This window comes from Microplitis mediator, chromosome 9, assembly GCF_029852145.1.
Source record: "Microplitis mediator isolate UGA2020A chromosome 9, iyMicMedi2.1, whole genome shotgun sequence".
NCBI classification, from domain to species: Eukaryota; Metazoa; Arthropoda; class Insecta; order Hymenoptera; family Braconidae; genus Microplitis; species Microplitis mediator.
This window is the reverse complement of record NC_079977.1, coordinates 7,142,024-7,165,056: the sequence shown is the minus strand read 5'-3', so window position 1 is coordinate 7,165,056 and position 23,033 is coordinate 7,142,024. Positions and strand designations below refer to the sequence as shown.

At 31.1% G+C, this 23,033-nt stretch overlaps 2 protein-coding genes across 2 annotated transcripts in view; both read right to left on the bottom strand.

Annotated features, from left to right (window-relative positions):
• LOC130674921 (protein unc-13 homolog B-like) overlaps positions 1-16,884 on the bottom strand; it is a 34,485-nt gene extending 17,601 nt beyond the window's left edge. The window contains exons 1-4 of the mRNA XM_057480375.1: positions 16,816-16,884; positions 12,558-12,777; positions 7,533-7,653; positions 6,052-6,158 (exon numbers count right to left, since the gene is read on the bottom strand). Of these exons, the coding sequence (XP_057336358.1) occupies positions 6,052-6,158; positions 7,533-7,653; positions 12,558-12,777; positions 16,816-16,878 (511 nt within the window). The 5' untranslated portion in view covers positions 16,879-16,884. The remainder of the gene's footprint in view (positions 1-6,051; positions 6,159-7,532; positions 7,654-12,557; positions 12,778-16,815) is intronic.
• A 1,373-nt stretch (positions 16,885-18,257) lies between these two features.
• On the bottom strand, positions 18,258-22,640 carry LOC130675019 (uncharacterized protein K02A2.6-like). Its single transcript, XM_057480474.1, has one exon. It carries the CDS (start codon positions 22,638-22,640, stop codon positions 18,258-18,260), a length of 4,383 nt encoding a protein of 1,460 aa, XP_057336457.1.
• Between the last annotated feature and the right edge of the window lie 393 nt (positions 22,641-23,033).

Below are 23,033 nucleotides of genomic sequence, written 5' to 3'. Positions count from 1 at the left end.
ATTTTTATATCTGTCGCTGAATAGTTCAGGTTACTAAGCACTTTTCTCTCAGTGTACCTAATAAATATAAGGACATAACCGAACCGACTCAAGTATACTGATTTAACCATAGTACTTTTGTCAATTTAGCAAACAATTAGTCCGATTTTCTGTGGTTTTTTTAAAAAACGGAGCTACGAATTATCCTCCCGTGAAATGAAAATAAAAAAATCATTGAACCTGATCATAAAAATATTCAAGCTCTCTATGATTATATTTAATTGTTAATCAATTATAATCCAAGTTTCCTTGCAGACAATGCTGGTACAATGCTTCGCTCGATTATAGTAATGAAGAAACACGCGGGATTGTTTAGTTAAACAACACTAATTTTATGTTAATTTTCGAATAACACAAGAAATGAGTTACATTCCAGATTTTCTAATCATTTAACATAAAAAATCAGTTGAAGTAAAACAAGACAAACGGTTTGTGTTGAATTAACAGATTCCTGTGTTGAAAATCAACACAAAAAAATTAACCAAATAATTTTTTAACACAAATACACAAAATTTTTAACTGTGTAACATTCATTAGTACATAAAAATATTGAATTTTTCTGCAACGCACTGGTCTTAAAATGTTTAGACTGAAATTAGTTAACTGATTAATTGATTACTGTAAGACGGATAAAAAAACTCCCGATGAAAAAAGATTTTATACAATTGTATAAAATTATATACAAAAAATGGCCTGATCCAATTGTATACAACTGTATAAAAATTGTATACAATTCTATACAAAATGTATACAAGTCTATATAATTATATACAATTTATACAAATTATATACAATTCTATATAATTATTTACAATTCTATATAATTATTTACAATTCTATATAATTGCAATATATAGAATTGTATATAATTATATAGAATTGTATACAATTTGTATAGAATTATATACAATTTCTATACAAATTGTATACAATTGGATCGGGCCATTTTTTCTATCCAATTATATATAATTGTATAAAATCTTTTTTCATCGGGCTGTAAAAAGACGAAAACCGAAATTAATATCAATAAATTTCCCACAATTATAAGTAATTTTGAAATTGATAAATTGATACTCTGATGAAAAAAAATTTTATTGTGCAACGTGTGCTTATGATTGTGAGTAAAAAAAACATCAACATGCATTTATCACGATTATGAATGACAATAAATATTAAATATTAAATTAATAAAGCCTTAGATATGTTTCCTGGTCTCCTGAAGCCCTGGTTATCTGGCTCGATGCCTGGATGATTTATTATAATTAATATAATGTTGTGTGGTATAAATAGTATTTATATATATAAATATAAATGTCTATAACGTTAATTAATATGTAAACGGTAATGTGTATTCGTATGTTTGTGATTGAGAAGTGGAGTCAAGCGAGAAACTATCTCCAGTTTGTGAGGACAATGTGGCCACGATATCAGCACCCAAACTGTTTAACATCATCATTGATTTCAGGAATAATCATACACTGAGAGAAAAGTGCTTAGTAACCTGAACTATTCAGCGACAGATATAAAAATATAGTCTCCCTAACCAATTTTTATTGTTACTGGAACTATATACTAGTGTGAATCAGCACGAAAAAATAGTTACATTAACTAAACTTAAGAAACTATTTTTGCCTCATTATGGTCACTACAAAACTTCAATCTTTATAAATCAAGGCTTGGTAGTGAACACAATATTACCTTTATCATTGGGTCGATTAACATAATATAGATACAGTAACTATGTTAGCTTAGTGACTGTATGATAGTTGGTAGAAATAATTTTAATAGTTGACTCAACTAAGAGTTTAGTTGCCGTCTCATAGAACTGCATTTATTTAGTTTCTTTTACTACTGACAAAAGTATCAACCGTACTATTTCATCTTAGTTGTCTAAACAATCAATTTCCAGTTAATTTAATGATTATAGAATATTTCTGCTGACTAATAATCGAATGTAAAAAAAAATTCAAAGGAGAATATAGTTATGAATACCATTAGTATTTAGTTTCCCTGGCTATAAATTCCGATCCTATTGCTAAAAGTGCGTACTGCAAAATATACGCCTTATTGGGTCTGCTGAGCCAAAGAAGCGTATCAAACATTTTTTTTGCTTATCAATTCCGAATTGTTAAAAATGTGAAGATCGATTGAAAAAGTGAAAAAAAATTTTTTTTTATACCAAAATGGCGTGTAAAAATTTTTTGTTGTCAATCAATTCGGAATTATTTATTAAAATGAAAATCAATCAAGATAATATATATCTTTTCTCCCAAGAAATTTTCCTTTTAGCTTAAACAACTTTTTTTTTTTTTTTTTTTTGGTTGAAGCATACAAAAATTCTCGCGTTAAAAAAATAGTAGTTATTCTGACAAAATTTATTTTCTTCAAACTAAAAAATGCAATTGTTACTAAAAACTAACATATCTTGCTACAAAAAATATCTCCTATATTGAGAAATTAAAACTCTTTAAATAAGTAAAAATTTTTCGATTTAAGCGTGGGAATATGTTGACTTGAAAAAAAATATTTCGATTCGAGATAAAAATTCAAGATAAATTTTTAATTGTTACAGAAGTTTTTATTTCTTAATATTAGATATTTTTTTGAAGCAAGATGTATTAGTTTTTTGTAGCAATCTGCACTTTTTTGTTTAAAGAAAATAAAATTTCTCTTAATGAGTACTATTATTTAGCGGAAGAACTTTTCACGTCCAACCAAAACAGAATAGTTGCTTAAACTAAGGGATAAATTTCTTGGGAGAAAGGATATATATGGAGGAGAGGGAAGTCATCAGAGCAAGGCAACAGCATTGGGAGTAGTTCGGTGCTCGCCACTAGATCGCGCCCACTTTTTGTAGTGTCCCTGGTAAGAAACTTATTTCAGAAGTATTATATTCCAAGCTTGAGAACAATTCTGGCATCAGTACTTCTCTGTTATTTGACAGAGTGACTAGTATCATTTTTGATTGTAATATAGTATGTACTAAATTACATTATGACATTAATGTTTAACATTAATGTTTCCTAAAATAATTTTTGTAATAATAGAAAAACATCAAGTACATTTAATGTAATAGAAAAAAAATTTTCAGTATTTATCACATAAATGTTGGCTATTAAAGAAAAAAGAATTCAGTAACAATAAAACAAAATTTGCACTACAGATCGCTAAATAATTTTGTTTCTTGCAATACTAAATTATGGCAATGGTAACTATGAATGTTTAGTTACAATAAGTCAAATTAGTACATTCGCAGAAAGTTCGATTTTCTAGTGTGTACATCTAGACACAAATACTTATTGCTACTATTATAAATGATCTGAAGAACTAAGTGTACATTATTAACATCACAATAATCTTAATGTTTATTAGACTAAGAATAAATTGCTTACTACAATATAAATTATAGTTATGTTAACTTTAAACTGATAGTAATAAAAACTTTCCCTAAACTAGTTATGTTCATTATTGCTATCTTAGTATATGTAACTAAAAATAGTAAGAACGACTATGTAGTCGTAGAGCACTTTACTGTGGCGTATTAGTTACTGAAACTGACTTCAATAGCTGAGTCGTCTGTGAACTACGATTCCTTAGTTCAGAAAACCGTTTTTTTCTCTCAGTGTACGCGTATTTGTTCGCAGATTGATGTTTTCGGTGTGTACAATTTTGTAGGGAGTGAAATTCTGTACAACACGGAAAAAAGAGCAGTTGAAAAATTACAGTTTCGTATAGTAATAAAGCGCTTCGAGTCTGAAGCTGTAAAAATTACGTTTTTTGTTCAGAAATAACAAATATTACAGTTTCAAACTCGATATTGTCGATTTAAACTGTAAAATTTGCTGTTTAAAGTTGTATTAATTTTATTACTATAAAAAATTTCTAAAATTACAGTTTAAGCTTTAATGTTTAAAGATTTTTGCCCGGAAGGCCTATTTTTACTGTAGAAACTGTAATTTTTCAATTGCTCTTTTTTCCGTGAAATTTGTTTTTATACATTTTTTTTAGTATCTTTGGTACACAGTTGAAAAAATTGTGTTAAATTTAACACAAATCACATGTCTCAAATGGTCCGCTAAATTTTTTGTGTTAATTTAACACACTATACTTGTGTCAAACAATAATACAAGTTTAAAACTTGTTGAGATCAGACAACACATTCAATTTTAGTTAAATTTACACTTGATGGTGTCAAATATTCACACAAAATATTTAACCATTGAATTTTTATACTTAAGAACACAAAATTTTCTACTGTGTAGTTTAATCAGACTTTAAGTTTTTAAGGCTAAGACTCGAAATGTGAAATAGTATATTGTACTACTAGTGTTGTAAGTTGTCGATTGCCCACGAGAGCAAAGTTGAGCGCACGAATGAAGTGATCGGCAACACCGCACGAATTGAACATACTTTTTTTTATTATTAATGCGGTGTACTATTTTAGTGCTCGCTGTTTTGTTCGCCAAGTAGCTTTTTACTTGTCGCACTCAAATTTACTTGTCGTATGCAGATAATCGTATAACGCACACAAATGTCGTGGAAACAGTTGAATGGGCAAACAACTATTTGGCGAACAAAAGAGCGTGCGCTAAGATAGCACTTATATCGCATGAATGATAAAAAATGATTTTACAAAGTTTTAAAATTTTACATTTTGATTAAATTATTAGAGATACGATAAAAATGTATGAGTTTAATTTTATAGGGAATGAAATTTTCTACAAATTTGATTCTATACATTTTTTATGTAACTTTATTTTAAAAGATTTAAAAACAAGACAGAAATTTTCTGGAGCATAAATGTTCAATCTATTTAAGTATCATATAATTTACAGTCTAGTCGCGTTATGAGTCCGCCGACTTATGTTTCTTGGAAGACATTCCCCCTCTATAACTACGAAAATAATCATGTACACACTCACACGCTTGCAAAGTAGGGGAAATGTGAGTTACGGCGTTCGACTGCTGAGCAGAAGTGGGGGTATTCTTGGAATTGTATTCCCCTACACCCCTCTAGGCGGACTCATAAAGCGATTCGACTGTATATATGAGCAGATATACCTCATGTATAGATATATGAACATAGGGGAGGGAGGGGCAAAAGGGGGTACTTAAGAAAATACCAAGTTTTCGAGGACTCAAATACGCTAAATCTTTTTTTTTTTAATGATATTCAAAGTAAATAGACGAAATTTTCAGTTACCGTTGAAAAAAAAATTTTTCATTTCTGCGGGCAAAGTGGGGTACCCCCTAAAAAAGGAATAAAAAAAAAAATTTCTGGATTTTAAACGCATTTGATTAAGTTGAATTTTTTTGTAAGTAATTTACATGAAGAAAAATTATATTTTACATGTTTATTGGCTACAAAAGAAGAAAAAAATTTTTTAATAGTTTTTATCATAAAACAAACGTCATTGATATTTTCAAATGACAATTGATTTTTGAAAAAGTTTACCAAAAAAATTCAAAGTAACGCTTAATTATATTTACAGAAGTGATTTTGGAATGTTTAAAAACCATTTAAAATATAAAAAATATATAAAATTTTTTTTTATCAAATTTTGGGGGTACCCCGTTTTGCCTACCCTACCCCCTTTTGCCCCCCCCTTCCCCTATATGATCCATATATGACCCACATGATTCATATATGATTTTTATTCCGTTAAAAAAAACGCAATAGTTATAAAGATTTCATTTCCAAAATTCATGAGCTCTAAAAATTATTCGTTAAAATTACACACCCTTAAAATACCAATGAAACTTCCCTGTTCGTTTGTTTAAAAATAAAAAAAAAACGATAAATAAAAGTCACCCAATCAACACACAAATAAAACAGACACACATGAGCACAATAAAACTGTTACACGTGTAACAGCAAGAGCTGGTCAGCCAAAATACTTCTATTACTTGGAGCGGAAGCTTATTTATGAATTAATTTATTTAGATTAATTGGAATATCTAATCGTAGTATCCTCAATATATACAGGTATATATATATATCACCCAACAAACCTGTGATGGCGATTTTAGCGGACGACTTGCTCATGCCGTCCAGCACAGATTGCTTGACTGAAGTCGAGTAATTGAGGTGAGCTTCCTTGTCGATTCCAAAAACTGACCTAAACTCCGATAGTCACGTTAAATATTACCGTGAACCGTGATTCGTCATTCAATAAACTCACCATTTGCTTAATATTACTTACATGTCACTTAAGTATTAATTTATATCTTACAAAAAAAAAAAAAAAAAAAAAAAAAAAAAATCAAATCAAATCAATTAACGTTAACTCTCTTGTCCTAAAATCGTAAATCGACCGATTTGCTTTATAAATAAACTCGGTCATAAATATAATCTATATTTAATTAACTAAACTGTTGATTTATTAAATTAAATATTTACAATCTAATGATAATTTCATTAAATCATAGTAATATTTTTTCGACATTCGATTGACGCTTTTCAATTTGAAACTTAAGTTTAGACAAAGAGCAAGAAAGTAATTGTTTAATGTAAATTTGAAAATTTTTTCACTTGATCGCTATTAGTTTTAATTTTTAATTGTTGACAATTTGCTTTATATTTTAGTTTTTAAAAAATTATCTAAACTGCTGGTTCAATAATTTACGTAGTTAACTGCTGGGCTATAAATTATCTGATTTTGCATTATTTAAAAAATTGTAATGGTATTTTACTTGTTACGGATATCAGAAAATGAATTTTATTACTTTGCGTGAATCAGATTTAATGGTTTGCTATAGATTATTTTGTTTTTTAAATACGAATTTAAATATAGACGCTCATAAATAGGTTATGTACCAATTTATATTTAATTCATGCGCTCGCATAAAGTCATATTGTATAGGGTGTTAATTAAAAAACGTTATAATGCAGACACCATTTTGACGAGATATTATTATCTGTGGTCATAAATAAAATATATATGAATTTATATATTTATATTAAATTATATATATGTAGACATGAAGTTGTATATAAAATATATATGGGTATCTAAAGTCATCATAAAAATTTGCATGGATGCAACACGGCCGCCATTTCGTGACATGAAACTTTTATTAACTCGTTAGATAGGTAAAATATATATTAGATTATTTATGTATAATTATATGATAAAAAATATATATGAGACACATTGTAATAAACCCGAGGTATTATGGAAGATTTTTTAGTAGGGTAGGACGGGGCTAGTTGATCACTTTTTGGTTTGATCTTTTATAACTTTAAGACGATGCATCTGATTTATAGAACTTTAACTTCGATTTATTTAATGTCCGAATCGAGAATCGTATGCTGGAAATTTTTTATATTACACTGACCTAATTTGCCACTGGCAATAATCAACATATAGATATATTCATTTTTTTTTTAGTTTTATGGATGATTAAAATTACTAATAGCGATCAAGTTACCAGTTGCATCTATTAACAATAATATTAATTAAATATAATGATAAATATAAAATTATTCTCACCGAATAAGCTCGAATATTTCCGGTTTCTCGAGCTCTCGTTGCTTCATTCTTTCCTCCATGGCTGTTATGACGCTGTTGGCTTTATCTTCAGCCCCATCCTCTGAACTTTTCTCCCCGGCCCCTATAAGAAAAGTTATTAATTAACACAGTCACGTTATTCACTTAATAATACAACAATACTCGCTAACCAACTAATATGAAACTAGTGGAAATGCGTCATGAATTATAATTATTAGACTGGGCCAAAAAAATTGACTATTTTTTTTTTTCTTAGCAATATCGAGAATATCATTCAGAATGACAAAAAAAAAAAATTTCATGAAAGTGTGAGCCCTTAATATTAATTTTAAGAGGTCTATCATCGCTATTTTTTATTTTAATTCATAATTTGATGTTTTATGTCAAAATTGCTAAAACATTGGAGTGAAAAAAATTCATTTCCACTTATTCTTATGTAAAATTGAATTCCCTACAAAAAAGGTCTGATTGAAAATTTTTGTCAGACAAGCCGTTTCCGATTAATTAAGCTTAATAAATTGATGTATTTTTTCGATTTAACATTTTTACTTTTGAATTTTGTAACTGACGAATCAAGAAATATCTAAAAAAGATCATGACAGATTTTCGAAGGAAATTTATTGCTCTACAAAAAAGGTCTCTTATCATTTTTTGCTAAATTCACTCCTTCGAAAGTTATTAACGTTATTGAAATCGTTTTGACTCAAATTCAACCTCGAATAACTTTCGAAGGAGTGAATTTAGCAAAAAATGTTAAGAGACCTTTTTTGTAGACCATTAAATTTCCTTCAAAAATCTGTCATGGTCTTTATTAGATATTGATTGATTCGTCAGTTACAAAATTCAAAAGTAAAAATGTTAAATCGAAAAAATACATCAATTTATTAAGCTTAATTAATCGGAAACGGCTTGTCTGACAAAAATTTTCAATCAGATCTTTTTTGTAGGGAATTCAATTTTACATAAGAATAAGTGGAAATGAATTTTTTTTACTCCAATGTTTTAGCAATTCTGACTTAAAACATCAAATTATGAATTAAAATAAAAAATAGCGATGATAGACCTCTTAAAATTAATATTAAGGGCTCAAACTTTCATGAAATTTTTTTTTTGTCATTCTGAATAATATTCTCGATATAGCTAAGAAAAAAAAATGTAGTCAATTTTTTTGGCCCAGTCTAATAATTATATATAATTATAATTATTATTAATATTAAAATAAATTGCTTGTTACCCCCGGTTAATATTTTCAATACTTTTAATCGTCACATTTAGTTAAACTTTCAACGGAAGACGATAAATTAGTACTGAGAATTAGTTACGCGCCAATTAGTAAGCTAACTATATATATTCGATTCTAGAATGATTTTATTCTTTATATTCTAATTAAAATTAAGATAAAGAGTAAAAATTATTAAGATAACTTTAATAGTTCTTAAGTCATAAGACTTTTCACTTTAAATCTTTATTTACAGGTAGTGGGCTCGGCTTAAATATTAAAAAAAAAAAAAAAATAGAATTTTTCATTTGAATCCAAAGGTATTGGGTTCGAATCCTAGTCAAAGATATTTTTTTATTTTATTTAATAATTTTTTAGTACCCGCAAAAAAATAAATTATATAAATTAATAAATTGATAACTAAAAATTTAGATTTCGAACAGTAATTTCGTGCTTTTATAGAATAAATTATAATAATCTTAATTTAAATATTGAAATTTAAAGTTTATCTGTAAATAAATCATGATACAAAGTAATAGAAATTACTGTTTCGTAGATAAAAAAATGAAATTATAATAATTTAACGTTTTAGATTCAACATTCGCTGTTTAGAACATTAAAGTTTACTGTAAAAAAGTAAAAAAACATTCAGTATGATAAATAAAAATTTCAGTGTTAAACAATTGATTTTATATACGTTATATTATTACTTGCTTCAAATTGTAGAATGTAGGGGAGGGTGGGGCAGAGCGGCCCCCCTAAGCCAATTATTATTTTTTGTGGCTTTCAACCATAAGATCACTTTGCTTTTGTCCTATTTCGAACAAATTTATGGACATTTTGCCAAAATTCTGAAAAAAAAAAATTTTTTTTTGTGGGGCAGAGCGGCCCACCTCCAAAAAGTGATAAAAAAATTTTTTTTTCGTTTTTTTTTTTTTTTAAATTGTTTTCATCATTAAGAATGTATTTCTTTCTCTTGACAACTATTTTTGGTTTTATATTACTCGAAAAAAATTTTTTAAAGTGTAATAAATCGTTCACTCTCGATTACCTTAATTACACAGAAAAAACAGTTAACTTGAATCAAGGAAAATATTCTTGATTCAAGAAATTTTTTTTGATCGATTCGGAAGATAAAAATTTACTTGCCTCAAGTAAACAATTTTCTTCAAATTTTTATCTTGAATCAAAATTTTATTTCTCACGTCAACATATTTTTACGCTTAAATCAAAAAATTTTCACTTGTTCCAAGAGTTTATATTCCTTAAAGTAAGAGATATTTTTTTTGGAGCAAGATAAATTATTTTTTTGTAGCAATATTGCATTTTTTTGGTTAAAGAAAATAAAATTTCTCGGAACAAGTGCTATTCTTTTTCACGCAAGAATTTTTGTATTCTCCGACCAAGAAAACAAAAATTGCTCAAGCCAAGAGAAAAAATTTCTTGGGAGAAAAGATCGATATAGAGAAGGGGAAAGTCACGGGTGCTAGACAGCAGCAGCGGGAGTACGACATGTACGGGAGTACGACATGTAGTGTCCCTGGAAAGACATTTATTTCAGAAGTGTTATATTCCGAATTTCATGACGATTTTATTCGAGTACTCTTCTGTCATTTGACAGAATTACAAGTACCTTTTTGAAATGTACTATAGTATATCCTATAATACATCATGACTTTAATATTTAATATTAAAGTTTACTTGAAATTCAAGTCTTGAATAATTTTGCTCGGAAAAAAAAAAAAAATTACGTTTCAGATTAAAAAAAAAAGAATTAATACGTCAACCCGTCGGAGAGAGAATACATTTTTGACTAAGAAAAATCTAAGTCTTTATTGAAGAAGCAAACTTTTGGAGCAAGAAATTTTTTTTTCTTGGCCCAAGCAACTTTTATTTTCACTTAAGCAATTTATTTTTCGGAGCAAGAGAATTTTTTTCTTGGGCCAAGAGATTTTTTCTTGGCCCAAGAGTTTTTTTTCGTTTAATCAAGACGTTTATTTTTTGGAGCAAGAAAATTTTTTCCTTGGGCCAAGAAATTTTTTCTTAGCCCAAGTCAACTTTTTTTCGTTCAAAACTTTGATTTTTTGGAGTAAGAAATTTTTTTTTCTTGGGACAAGAAAAAGTTTTTTGGCCGAAGTTAAACTTTTTTTCGTTCAAAACGTTAATTTTTTGGCAAGAAATAACTTATTTTCTTTAGCCAAGAATTTTTTTTCTTAAACCAAGAAATTTTCAATTTCGCTTTAAAAATAAATTTTTTCGGAGCAAGAGAATTTACTGTCTTGAACCAAAAAAAAGTTTTTGAATCAAGTGTTTTACTTTTATTCGATCAAGAAAGAAAATTCGGAAGACAATTATTTTCTTGAACCAAGTTAACTGTTTTTTCTGTGTACTAATTGTTATTTAATAAAAAAAAAAATCAATTCTATAGTTTTACTTTATTTCAAAAATTTATCAACTAAAAAAAAAATTTAATTTTTATAAATTTTTAGCGACCAAATTTGCATCTTACATAGAGAAACGGCCGAAAAAAATGAAAAAATAATTTTTTCGGAAGTTTCGGCTGGTCCATTTTGCCCCAGGTGTTATGCGTAAGGCTAGAAATGTGTAATTATAATAATTTTTTTTTAATTTGACGATAAAAAAATGAAAAAATCACTTTTTCAAAATTTTGGGCTTGTCCATTTTGCCCCAAACGTCATGCGTAGGGGTAAAAATGCGCAAACATATCGGATTTATAGTAAGCAGTCGAAAAAAAAAAATTTTTTTTTTTTTATCAAAATTTCAGGGGGACCGCTCTGCCCCACCCTCCCCTATATTTAAGCGCATCAGTTCTTATAATTTGAAACAATAAAATTTCAATTGTATTTGTGGGCTTCCAATGTATGTGAAAAAATTAACCTAAAGTATTACTGATGCGACTATGTCTACATGGCAAGATGGCGTATTTTATCACTTCAAACAATAAAATTTAAATACAACGAGTGACTATTTTTTTTTTCACATCAATATATTTTAGAGAATCACTCTTATACTTTTTCGCTTTCAATATAGTAGGACCTCGTTATTAGACTAGCTCGGGGCTGTAGGGGAAAAAATTCTAAGAATTGAGGTATCCCCCACTATTGTGCTTAACAGCGTTTGTGTCCAAACCTCGCTATAAGACTATCACCGTTTTGCGTCTTATTTATGTATTCGGTTCAACGCTACTCTATTATACAGTAAATCTATTTCATATATAATCATAAATAAATAGAATTTTATCGTTCTTTTCTGTTAATTAATTCTGTGATACCACGAAATTTGAAGTATTCTTTATGAAAATACATTATTTAATCTAAATCTTTATGTATGTGCATTTTATCTCGATTTTAGTCGTACTGGTCGTTAGTCTGATAGCGAGGTTTCGGCGCAAAACTTTTATTGAGTTGTTGGTGGGGGAAGCGTTCCGAGCAGTTTTACCAAATTGAGGGCAAGAGTCTTATAACGCGTAGTCTTATAACGAGGTCCTACTGTATTATATTATTTATGAATTACCTTCTTCGATGCGGGCTTATTGTTCAAACAATAAAAATGAATGAAAATCGGAATAAAATTTATTATTTTTTTTTTTGCGTGTATCAAAAAAGAATTAACTATAAAATTATTAAGGACGCACTTATATTTTGTCAGCTGGCATATAATATTTAAAAAAAAAGTGGAGTAAAATGGAGGTAGATGTAATTCTAGTTGATCTTCTACTTAATTGATAGAAATATATAATAAATTAGTAATGTTACTTTTTAACTTACTCTGCAGGCAGTCAGCATTGAGCAGATCTTTACATTCTTCGTGACACTTGACGTCGCATTCCATGCAATGTACGCCCTGACGTTCAATACCCAAAAGTAATCCCTCGCATTCGTAACAGTATGTTGGAGATGTTGCGGTCCAGGTTACAAAGTTGTGAGGCATCGTTGAAGATATTGGGTAGATCATCGCTTGAAGCGTTTTCTTGTATACGTGCAACTTCTGCAGAGGAGTCATGGAGCACACAAACTCGGTCAGAGATTCGCGATGCTATTTTTTTTTCTTTATCACGGAATTGCGGAGTTTTTCATATATATTTATTAGTGTAGATCTACACGGAAAAAAATAATCGGTAGCAGCTACCGATTATTTTTTTACGTATATATAGATTAAAACTAAACAAAGGATAAAAAATTATATTACACGGAGAGAAAAATATCGCCAGAATGACTATTTAATGTATCCTCAAATGACGTATCGTCAGAATAACGATTCGTATACCTAATTTAGGAATACTCTCATATTAATTTAATAATCTATAGTATCGTTAAAATAAAGATACGTATTCGGGTTGGGTTAAGTATTCGTTTATTTAATTTAACAATACGACGAATAGCCTTTGTAACGATATGTAGTTTCGTTGATATAGGTATCTGTATCACCAGCGTGAGGATCCGTATAGCTAAATTGGCTATACGTATCATCGTTCTCGGTTGCCGGATGCCTAAATACAGAGTTTGCGCAATAGTCATGTCAGCGATTCATAAAATGCCTAAAATAAGGATACGGATCGTCATTTTGACGATCCACTGTGAGGATACTCTGTATAGCTGAATTGGCTACACGGCGTATCGTTAAGTAAGATGACTATACAGCGTATAGCCAGAATAGCGATACGTATACTTAATCTGGCGATATTTTTCTTTCCGTGTAGACTCCGAATGAAATTCGAAAGTCTTATAATCAGAGTCTTCGGGATTTAAAAAAAAACTTATGAAAATTTTTAGATCTACGAGGATTTATATGAATCTAAGTAAATATTAATAGATCCCGTTATTCTTTCATGGAAAACCTGGTATATTTATTTTGAGAAAAATTATAAATAAACAAAGAAATGGCTATTGGGTTTCGAAGTGTTCAGCAAAATATTGTAGAAATATCCAATGAGAATAATATTCATAAATCTATATTGCGGATTATTTATTGTACTTATATTATAAATATAAATTGTTATACTATAGAGTATCTTATTTCCTGTATCTGAGTCCTGATATTTACATTGTATTGGTACGGGTCACTACATCTCTGGCTTTCTATGAAACAAGACGTTATCACAAAATGTGCTTTTTTGTGGTTACCTCTATATTTATTTATAATATTCATATATATACAATCCAAGGCAAAGTAAGACCATTTTTAAGAAAAAAAAAAATGTTTTTTTTTTTTTTAAATGGATAAAATAAATTATGGAGAAACTCGGTCAGCCTGAACAGTAGCCTAATTTAAAATTTTTATGGTAAAAATTTTTTCCTGTCAATTGCAGCCCATTGTATTCCAGTCAAATATTAAAAGATAAAAAAAAAAATTTTTTTTTACTAAAAATTTATAATTGCCCGCACTGTTCCGACTGATCAATGCCCTATTTTGTTTTTATAAACCACCACTGAGTAAAAAAAAAATTTTTTTTTGTCCCAAAAGTGGAGTCTTATTTTACCTTACACTGAAAAAAATAATCGCTAGCTGCTAGCGATTTTTTTCGCTAGCAGCTAGCGATTTTTCATCGTTAGCTGCAAGCGATTATTTCGCTAGCGGCTAGCGATTTTTTCTTTAGCAGCTAGCGATTAAAAATCGCTTGCTGCAAGCGATTATTTCGCTAGCTGCTAGCGATTTTTTCGCTAGCAGGTAGCGATTAAAAATCGCTTGCTGGAAGCGATTTTTTCGCTAGCTGGAAGCGATTTTTTCTTTAGCAGGGAGCGATTAAAAATCGCTTGCTGGAAGCGATTTTTTCGCTAGCGGGTAGCGATTAAAAATCGCTTGCTGGAAGCGATTTTTTCTTTAGCAGGGAGCGATTAAAAATACTGTTTTTATCATTAAAATATATATATATATATGAATATATGTATATATATATATATATATATATATATATATATATATATATATATATATATATATATATATATTTATATATATATATATATTTTTATATATATATATATATATATATATATATATATATATATATATATATATATATATATATATATGAATATATAAATATATATTTATATATGAATATGTATATTTATAAATTTATTTAACTGATAAAAATAGTATTTTTAATCGCTCCCTGCTAAAGAAAAAATCGCTTCCAGCAAGCGATTTTTAATCGCTACCCGCTAGCGAAAAAATCGCTTCCAGCAAGCGATTTTTAATCGCTAGCTGCTAAAGAAAAAATCGCTAGCCGCTAGCGAAATAATCGCTTGCAGCAAACGATTAAAAATCGCTAGCTGCTAAAGAAAAAATCGCTAGCCGCTAGCGAAATAATCGCTTGCAGCTAACGATTAAAAATCGCTAGCTGCTAACGAAAAAAATCGCTAGCAGCTAGCGATTATTTTTTTCAGTGTAGGTTTTTAACATATGAATATGAATATATGAACGAAAATATGAATATAAAATATAGTGTATACATTAATAAAAATGTCATATATATTTTCTACACTGGCTATATAATATTTAAATTGATATAGATATTGAGTCACTAAATCGCTACTCGTTGCTCCGGAAGAAAGAGTGAGGGTTAGGAGTTTTCAAAAGAGTAAGGCTCGAGTATATTAAAAAAAAAAATCGGTCTATCAGTTGACCCTGCGGGCCAGCAGTAAAACTTCTCACTATTTTCGAGTTTCTTGAGCTCGAAAACATTATTGTGAACACATTTTCGAGCTCTTCGAGCTATACTTTTGTATGCCATTGTTTTCGAAAAAAACCGTTTAGCATTTCTTTCTCCAACGATATCTGTCAAATGAATTTACCGATTGAAACGGTTAAGGTGGCAATTGACGCGTTTTATTGAGCTCTAGAGCTGACTAGATTTTGAAATTGATTGATTCGATTTTTTTGTAAATATTCGAAAAAAAAGTTTTTCATTATTTCTTTCATCGACGACATCTCTCAAACGAATTGACCGATTAAGAGGGTTGAGGTGGTAATCGACGCGTTTTATCAAGTTCTAAAGCTGATCAAATCTTAAAATTGATTAACCAAGTCGATTTTGAGAAATTTCAAAAAAAAAAAAAAGTTTTTTTTTAATTTTTTCGTTTTCGGTTTCTCTTGAACGAATGAACCGATTTTGATGGTTGAGGTGGCATTCGACGCGGTTTATAAAGTTTTAGAGCTCATTAGATTTTGGAATCGATCCATTGAGCACATTAAAAGTTATCTAAAAAAACATTTTTGAAAAAATTTATTTTTGGAATATTTTCGAACGCACTTGATCGATCAAGATCAATTTTTTGCAGCTTCCAGATATTAACAAGCCGCGTCGAATGACACCTTAACGATCAAAATCGATTCATCCGTTCAAAAGATGCAGGAATTTACATACATACGTACGTACACACATACGCTCGGACATCATCGTGAAATTAGTCAGAATAGCTTCCTAGAACCTCAAAACGTCAAGATCTGATAGAATTTCGGTTTTTGAAAATCGGACCGAAACCAATAACTTCCCGAATGTTTGAAAATTTACAATTTTCTTAGCGGGAAGTTAAAAAATCTAATAATTAATTAAATGAAGAAGAGGATTTTTTTTTGTATGAGGATAAATTGATGTTGTGAGACTGGGACACACTTACGTGAAATAAAATAGCGTGGAAATGAGGATAAAATGCCGCATATTAAATATGGAAAATAGAAAATACATTTTTTAAAATTCAACAAAAGGTTTTTTTTAAATTAATTTTTTTTTACTTCCTTCTAATAAATAAATAAAAAACACATTTTAAACCTTGACGTCGCCGGACTATATTAAATAACTGCTGACGTCTCGAGTAATTCATTCTATTAAAAGAATCAACTACCGATAACTCAAAGACTGGGGTTCGAATCCCCGTCACAGCTTTTTTTTATCATTATCACTAAATTTTTTTTTTTCTTTAATTTTTTATTCATTTTTATTATAACGAATAATTTCCTATGGACATTAAAAATTCCCTGGATCTATATTAATCATAAAAAATGGCCTGAGGATAGTCTTACCAATTTCTCGTCATTTAACATCGCTCTTGGAACTGTAGAAGTTAATCCAGCTGCCCTCCTCATCGCTGCCATTTTCTACGAAAATAAAACTCAGATTAGCATTTAATTAAGTTAAATATTTATTACCACAAGTCGTTAATGTTTTTTTTTAACTTTGATACATTTTTATTTTAAAATCATTTATGTGCACACATGATATGTATGAACAGGAAACTTCGTGAGAGGGTAGAAGGATCTCAATTGAAAATTTGTGCTAGTTAAATATTTGTAATATTTACAATTTTTCTCACTTTATAAAGTTTAATAGACTGATTATATTCGATAGTAATGATTACCATTGAAATTTTTAGCGGTTGCGATAATAAAGTAAAATAATTTTATTTAAAATTAATTTTTTACCGAAACTACAAGTTTTAGAAAAAAAATTTTTCAACAAAAATTGTTAGAAATTTAATTTACTACAAAAAAGTCTCAATGATTATTTATGAATCTCTGATAGTTTTAAAGTTATAGGAAAAAATATATAAGGGATCAATTTATTTCCGAATAAGATGTAAAAAGTTAATTTTTCTATCGAAGTTGCAATTACGCTCAAAGTATTGGATGAATGTAAAAATTTAATCAGACTTTTTTTGTAGATAATTTAATAAACTATCAAATCATTTATATACATTTTTGTCATATTTTTATTATAACACCCGTAATTTTAATTTTCTTCCATTAACTTTTAAACAATAAAATCAATACTAGTGGCTCCGTTTTAAATTAAAGAAAAAAAAATTTTTTTTTTCATTTAAAAAACTTATTACTTATATCATGCCTTTAATTCCAAAAAGGCTTCAAAGTTTTTTTTACACCAATGGCAAAAAAATAAATTTCGTTAATTATTTTATTGTCCTCTGTCATAAAAATATTTAAAATAAAACTACAATATGATAGTCATCACCATTAAATGTACAGCGCGTAATTTAAAAAATTTTTTTGTTTTTATCTGCACTTAGACTCGATTAAAATAATAATGTAATTAGTATTCAATTGTTAATAATGAACAAGCTTCAAAAAAAAAGTTCTATAACTAGCGGAACTATTTAAATGTCCCTTTATATGTAATAAGAAGTGAAATGTCTAATGGTATGGATGAGGTATATAATTTAAGAGCAACACTAATTAATAACTCAGACTTATTTATTGCTATTGCTAATTACATGTTACTCGTAGCAGGCCCATAGTCAGAATGCCAGAACCAGAGACGTTGGATGTCAGCGTACAAGCAAGACTGACTCCAATGCACTCTATAGTAATATTACATACATTACACTCCTTCCTTCTTATTTTAAGAGAACATTATAACGTCATTATATACACACGTACACTTACAATCATTATAAATTTGAATCAAGATCTAACAAGATATATCGTAGTAGATAATTAAATATGATCAGTTATAAATTTAACCGTACAGGTAGTTTACGAATTCGAAATGACTTACGAGCTACAACCGGCGCAGTCGTTGTTCTGGTCAGAGGAGCTACCACCTTCTTACTCAATCCCTTAACGCTGGTTAAACTATTACTGCGAGAATGGCTGACGTCTGATTCGCTTTCGACCTGTTTCGTTACCTCAGCTTCAGAAACATTTACTCGACTCGACTCGCTTAATGACATCTTGTTCCCCACGCTATTCTCGACCTCATTCTCCTCCCCCCTAAGTCTCTTAATTTGATCCACATGTCTTTTCCATATCTTGTTATCATCAGTGCGTACCTCATAGGTAATTGGACTAAATATTTTTAATATTCTAGCCGGGCACCACGACTTATTACTATAATCTCTTACGATTACTCGTTCATTTACATCAAATTTTTCAGATCTATTACCACGGTAATTCCTTTGCTGAACCGCTTGCTGATTTTCAACTTTGTCTCTAGTTTTATTAGTTAATAAGTCCCATTTAGTTCGGACTTTTCTCTTTAAATGTAATTCCGCCGGGCTTAAACCCGTTGTACCGTGAGGTGTTGATCTATAATAAAATAAATAACTATCAAGTGCTTCAGCTCTGGAATATCCGTTTAACAACAGTAATTTAAATTTAGCTTTGAAAGACTTAACCGCGTTTTCAGCTAAACCATTAGATTCAGGGTGATATGGTGCGGTCAACATGTGAATTACACCGTGTCTCTCTAAAAATTCTTTAAATTCCTTAGATGTAAATGTTGGTCCATTATCAGTGACTAACGACATGGGTAAACCCCAATTTGCAAAATATGTTCTGAACACCGCTATTGTCGTTGGAGCCGTTATGTCTTTCATAGCTCTGATGTCCACCCATTTCGAGTGCGCGTCAATTATTACTAAATATGCATCTCGCTTAGCAAATTCTAAAAAATCTGCATGAATTCGAATGTTAGGTCCTTCCGGCCAAGGCCACACATGTAACGTGGATCTGTTTGGTTTATTAGAGTTCATCAAACAAATTTCACAAGAATTACTCAGCTTTTCAATGTCATTATCAATCCCTGGCCACCAAATGTAGGACCTAGCAATCGACTTCATTTTAACTATACCTGAATGTGTCTCATGTAACATTTTTAATATTTTATTGCGCAATTTTTCGGGTACTACTACGCGATGACCCCACATGACGCAACCATTCTCTATAGACAACTCCAACTGTTTAGTGTTATATGGACTCAGCTCCTTCAGAACATTGACTGGCCAGCCCTCTCGCATATTTTTAATTACCTGTAACAAAATTTCATCAGCTTCTGTCGCTATTTTTAAAACGCTTACATCAATGATTTGAGAATTATCAACAATAAAATTAAAATATGAATACTCATTTTCAACATCGTCGACTTCACTGTCCTGTTGAGTCCGGTCCGGTAGTCTTGATAAAAAATCCGCAACCAAGTTGTCTTTTCCACTGATATGTTTAATTTGGAAGTCATATGCCAATAATAGCACTGCCCAACGCTGTAGCCTACTCGCTGACATTACAGGAACACCTTTCTTTTCACCGAAGATATACATCAGCGGCTTGTGATCAGTTTCCAGAGTGAATCGGAGCCCATAGATATATTGATGAAAACTTTTTACAGCGAAGATGATCGCTAAGGCCTCTCGATCAATTTGAGAATAATTCTTTTCCGACTTATTCAGTGTTCTCGCTGCGTACATCACCGGCCTATAGCCCATTGTTTGAGTTTCATGCGCCAATACAGCTCCTAGTCCCCATGGTGATGCATCACACGTGACTATTATCGGTTTCGATGGATCAAAATACATCAATAGCGCTTCTGATACTAGATGTCCTTTGGCTCTTTCAAATGCTTCTTGGTGTTGGTCAGTCCATTGCCACTTGTGGTTTTTGGCAAGTAATTTACATAATGGACCAGTTATAGTTGCATAGTCTGATATGAATCTGGAGTAGTAATTTAATGTACCAAGGAAACGACGTAATTCAGGTACATCTTTCGGCGCTTTTGTCTCTTTCAATGCTGTTACACGATTGGGATCCATCTTGATACCTTTTTTACTGAACACGAATCCAAGAAATTTCACTTCCTCAACCCATAGCTCGCATTTCTCTGGTCTGACTGTTAATCCACAATCTCTAAATCTTTTTAATACTGCGCGTAAGCGCTCGTCGTGCTGTCTTCTTGATTTGCCGTGTACAAGTACATCATCAAAGAAAACCTTGACACCTGGAATTCCTTCTAGAATTAATTCCATTTCTTCCTGGAACATCTCTGGACCCGGTTTAGCTCCAAAGAACAGTCTTAAACATGCAAATAAGCCCTTGTGCGTAATTATAGCCGCAATTTTCTGAGACTCCTCATCCAATAAGAATTGCTGGTACGCGTTTAACAGGTCAAATTTTGAGAAAAATTCAGCTTCTTCGACATCCGCCATCAAATCTTGGATCCTTGGTATTGGGTGATGATGTTTTTCTAGATGTGGGTTGATTGTCACTTTATAATCGGCGCATATGCGTAATTGTCCGTTCTTCTTGAATACCGGTACTATAGGTGTTGCCCACTCGCTTTCCTTGATTGGCACGATGATTCCTTCTCTAACCAAACGATCGAGTTCGTCTTCTATCTTCTTCTTCAATGAATATGGGACAGGTCTTGCTTTCCGGAATATTGGTGTTGCATCTGGTTTTAATTTAAGTCTCATCTTTTTATTTTTATATCTACCCAATGTACCCGAGAACACTTCCGGAAACTCCCGTAATAGCTTCTTGACAGATTCTTCTCTGCCGCTGATAAAATAAACGCTTTCTTTCGGCTTCGTATTTACAGCTATCAAGTCGAATGTTTTGATCCAGTCTCTGCCGATGATTGGCTTGTTTCCCCCTCCGAAAACATATAAATCTAGCTTTTCACTACGATGTCCATGTTCGACGTCTACCTTAAGGACTCCCAGTGGAGTCATGACACTACCTTGGTACGATTGAAACTTCCTCGGTGTTTTTATCAATGGTATACACTTTAATTGACCAATTTGGTCAAGCTTTTCCTTCGATATGGCTGAAATCGATGCTCCGGTATCGATTTCGAATTGTATGTCTGTTTTCTGGACCTTCAAAACCATTGTTAATGGCTCAATCGACCCGATGGTCTGTATAGCGCAACCTTCTTGATTATCCTCATCACTACTGTTCTTCGTCTGTCCATCAGCCGGCTTACTGTTATTTTCCTGATCATTTGTACAATAAAATAGACCTTCAAGGTCATCGTCAAACATTTTCATGCTTGTGACTTGTGCCACGTCATCATAACCTTCGACATAATTATGTCTAGTCGTCTGAGAACCTCTTCTATAATTCTGATCCGGGCTAATCGGATTATCATTGTTGTTGCCACGGCTTCTCACTTTACACATAGCACTCAAATGGCCACGCCTCTTACATTTATTACATGTATAATTTCTAAATCTACAGTTTTTGGCTATATGATTAAGCTTACCACAACAGAAGCATCTACTGCCACTATTATTTCCTGGAATTTGTTGCATATCGTAGTTTCGGTGCACATTCTTGACTAAATTCACACTTTCCATACTCTGAGTCACACCGTTTGTCATCTGTAGAACGTCCTTTGCTGATGCTTCTAACGATAATGCAATTTCCTTGGCCTTTGCAAACGTACAATTTGCTTCCAGCAGTATCCTCTTCCTAATATTTGTGCTGTACAGTCCGAACACAAATTGATCTCTCAAACAGTCTTCCAATGTCGCTCCAAAGCCACAATTTACCGACGCTTTCTTTAATCTAGCCACAAACTGCCTGATATCCTCGGCTTCTGTCTGATTGCATTCCTTAAATTTGTACCGTTCCGAGATTGTGTTGCATTCCGGCTGGAAGTGCTCCTTCAACACTTGCAATAGTTCGTCATACGTCGAATCGGCTGGTATCCTTGGGCTGCATAGGTCTCTCAATAATGCATACGTACTCGTTCCAACCATTGATAAGAGTGTCGCTTTCTTTCTCTCGTCCGTAATCCCATTTGCCGTCACATAATGGCTAAATCTTTCGATCCACACATTCCAATCCTCCTCTCCGTTTTTGAACTCATTGATGCTGCCAATGCTACCAGTCGCGATCCCTACCTGTCCACTACTTTTTACCGATGCCAGTACCTTATTTAACTCGTTCTGTAACTCTTGCACCTTCATTGTATTACGATTTATCAGTCTTTCTTCGTTCTCGAGCCGACTTTGCCACTCTAACAATTTCTGATGCTCCGCCATTAACGTTTGGCGCTCTTTTTCTAGCACCGACTTCTCGTGCGCTATTTGTTTCTTTTGCTCCTCAAGCGACATTATACTAACACGGTACACAAATAACACTTAACACTTGTTTTATCCTCGTCGCCAATGAAATGTCTAATGGTATGGATGAGGTATATAATTTAAGAGCAACACTAATTAATAACTCAGACTTATTTATTGCTATTGCTAATTACATGTTACTCGTAGCAGGCCCATAGTCAGAATGCCAGAACCAGAGACGTTGGATGTCAGCGTACAAGCAAGACTGACTCCAATGCACTCTATAGTAATATTACATACATTACAAGAAGCCTTGTAATTAATATTCCGGGAGCCAGGTGAAAATTTGGTCAATTATTTCCTCTCAAGCAATAATTAGTGGAATGCATCAAAGTGTTGTATTATAAAGCTTCGTGAACGTCAGCTACGGTTCCGTGGGGGGGT

Excerpts from the sequence above, each read along its gene's own strand:
- LOC130675019 (XM_057480474.1), bottom strand. The coding sequence starts at position 22,640 with ATGTCGCTTGAGGAGCAAAAGAAACAAATAGCGCACGAGAAGTCGGTG.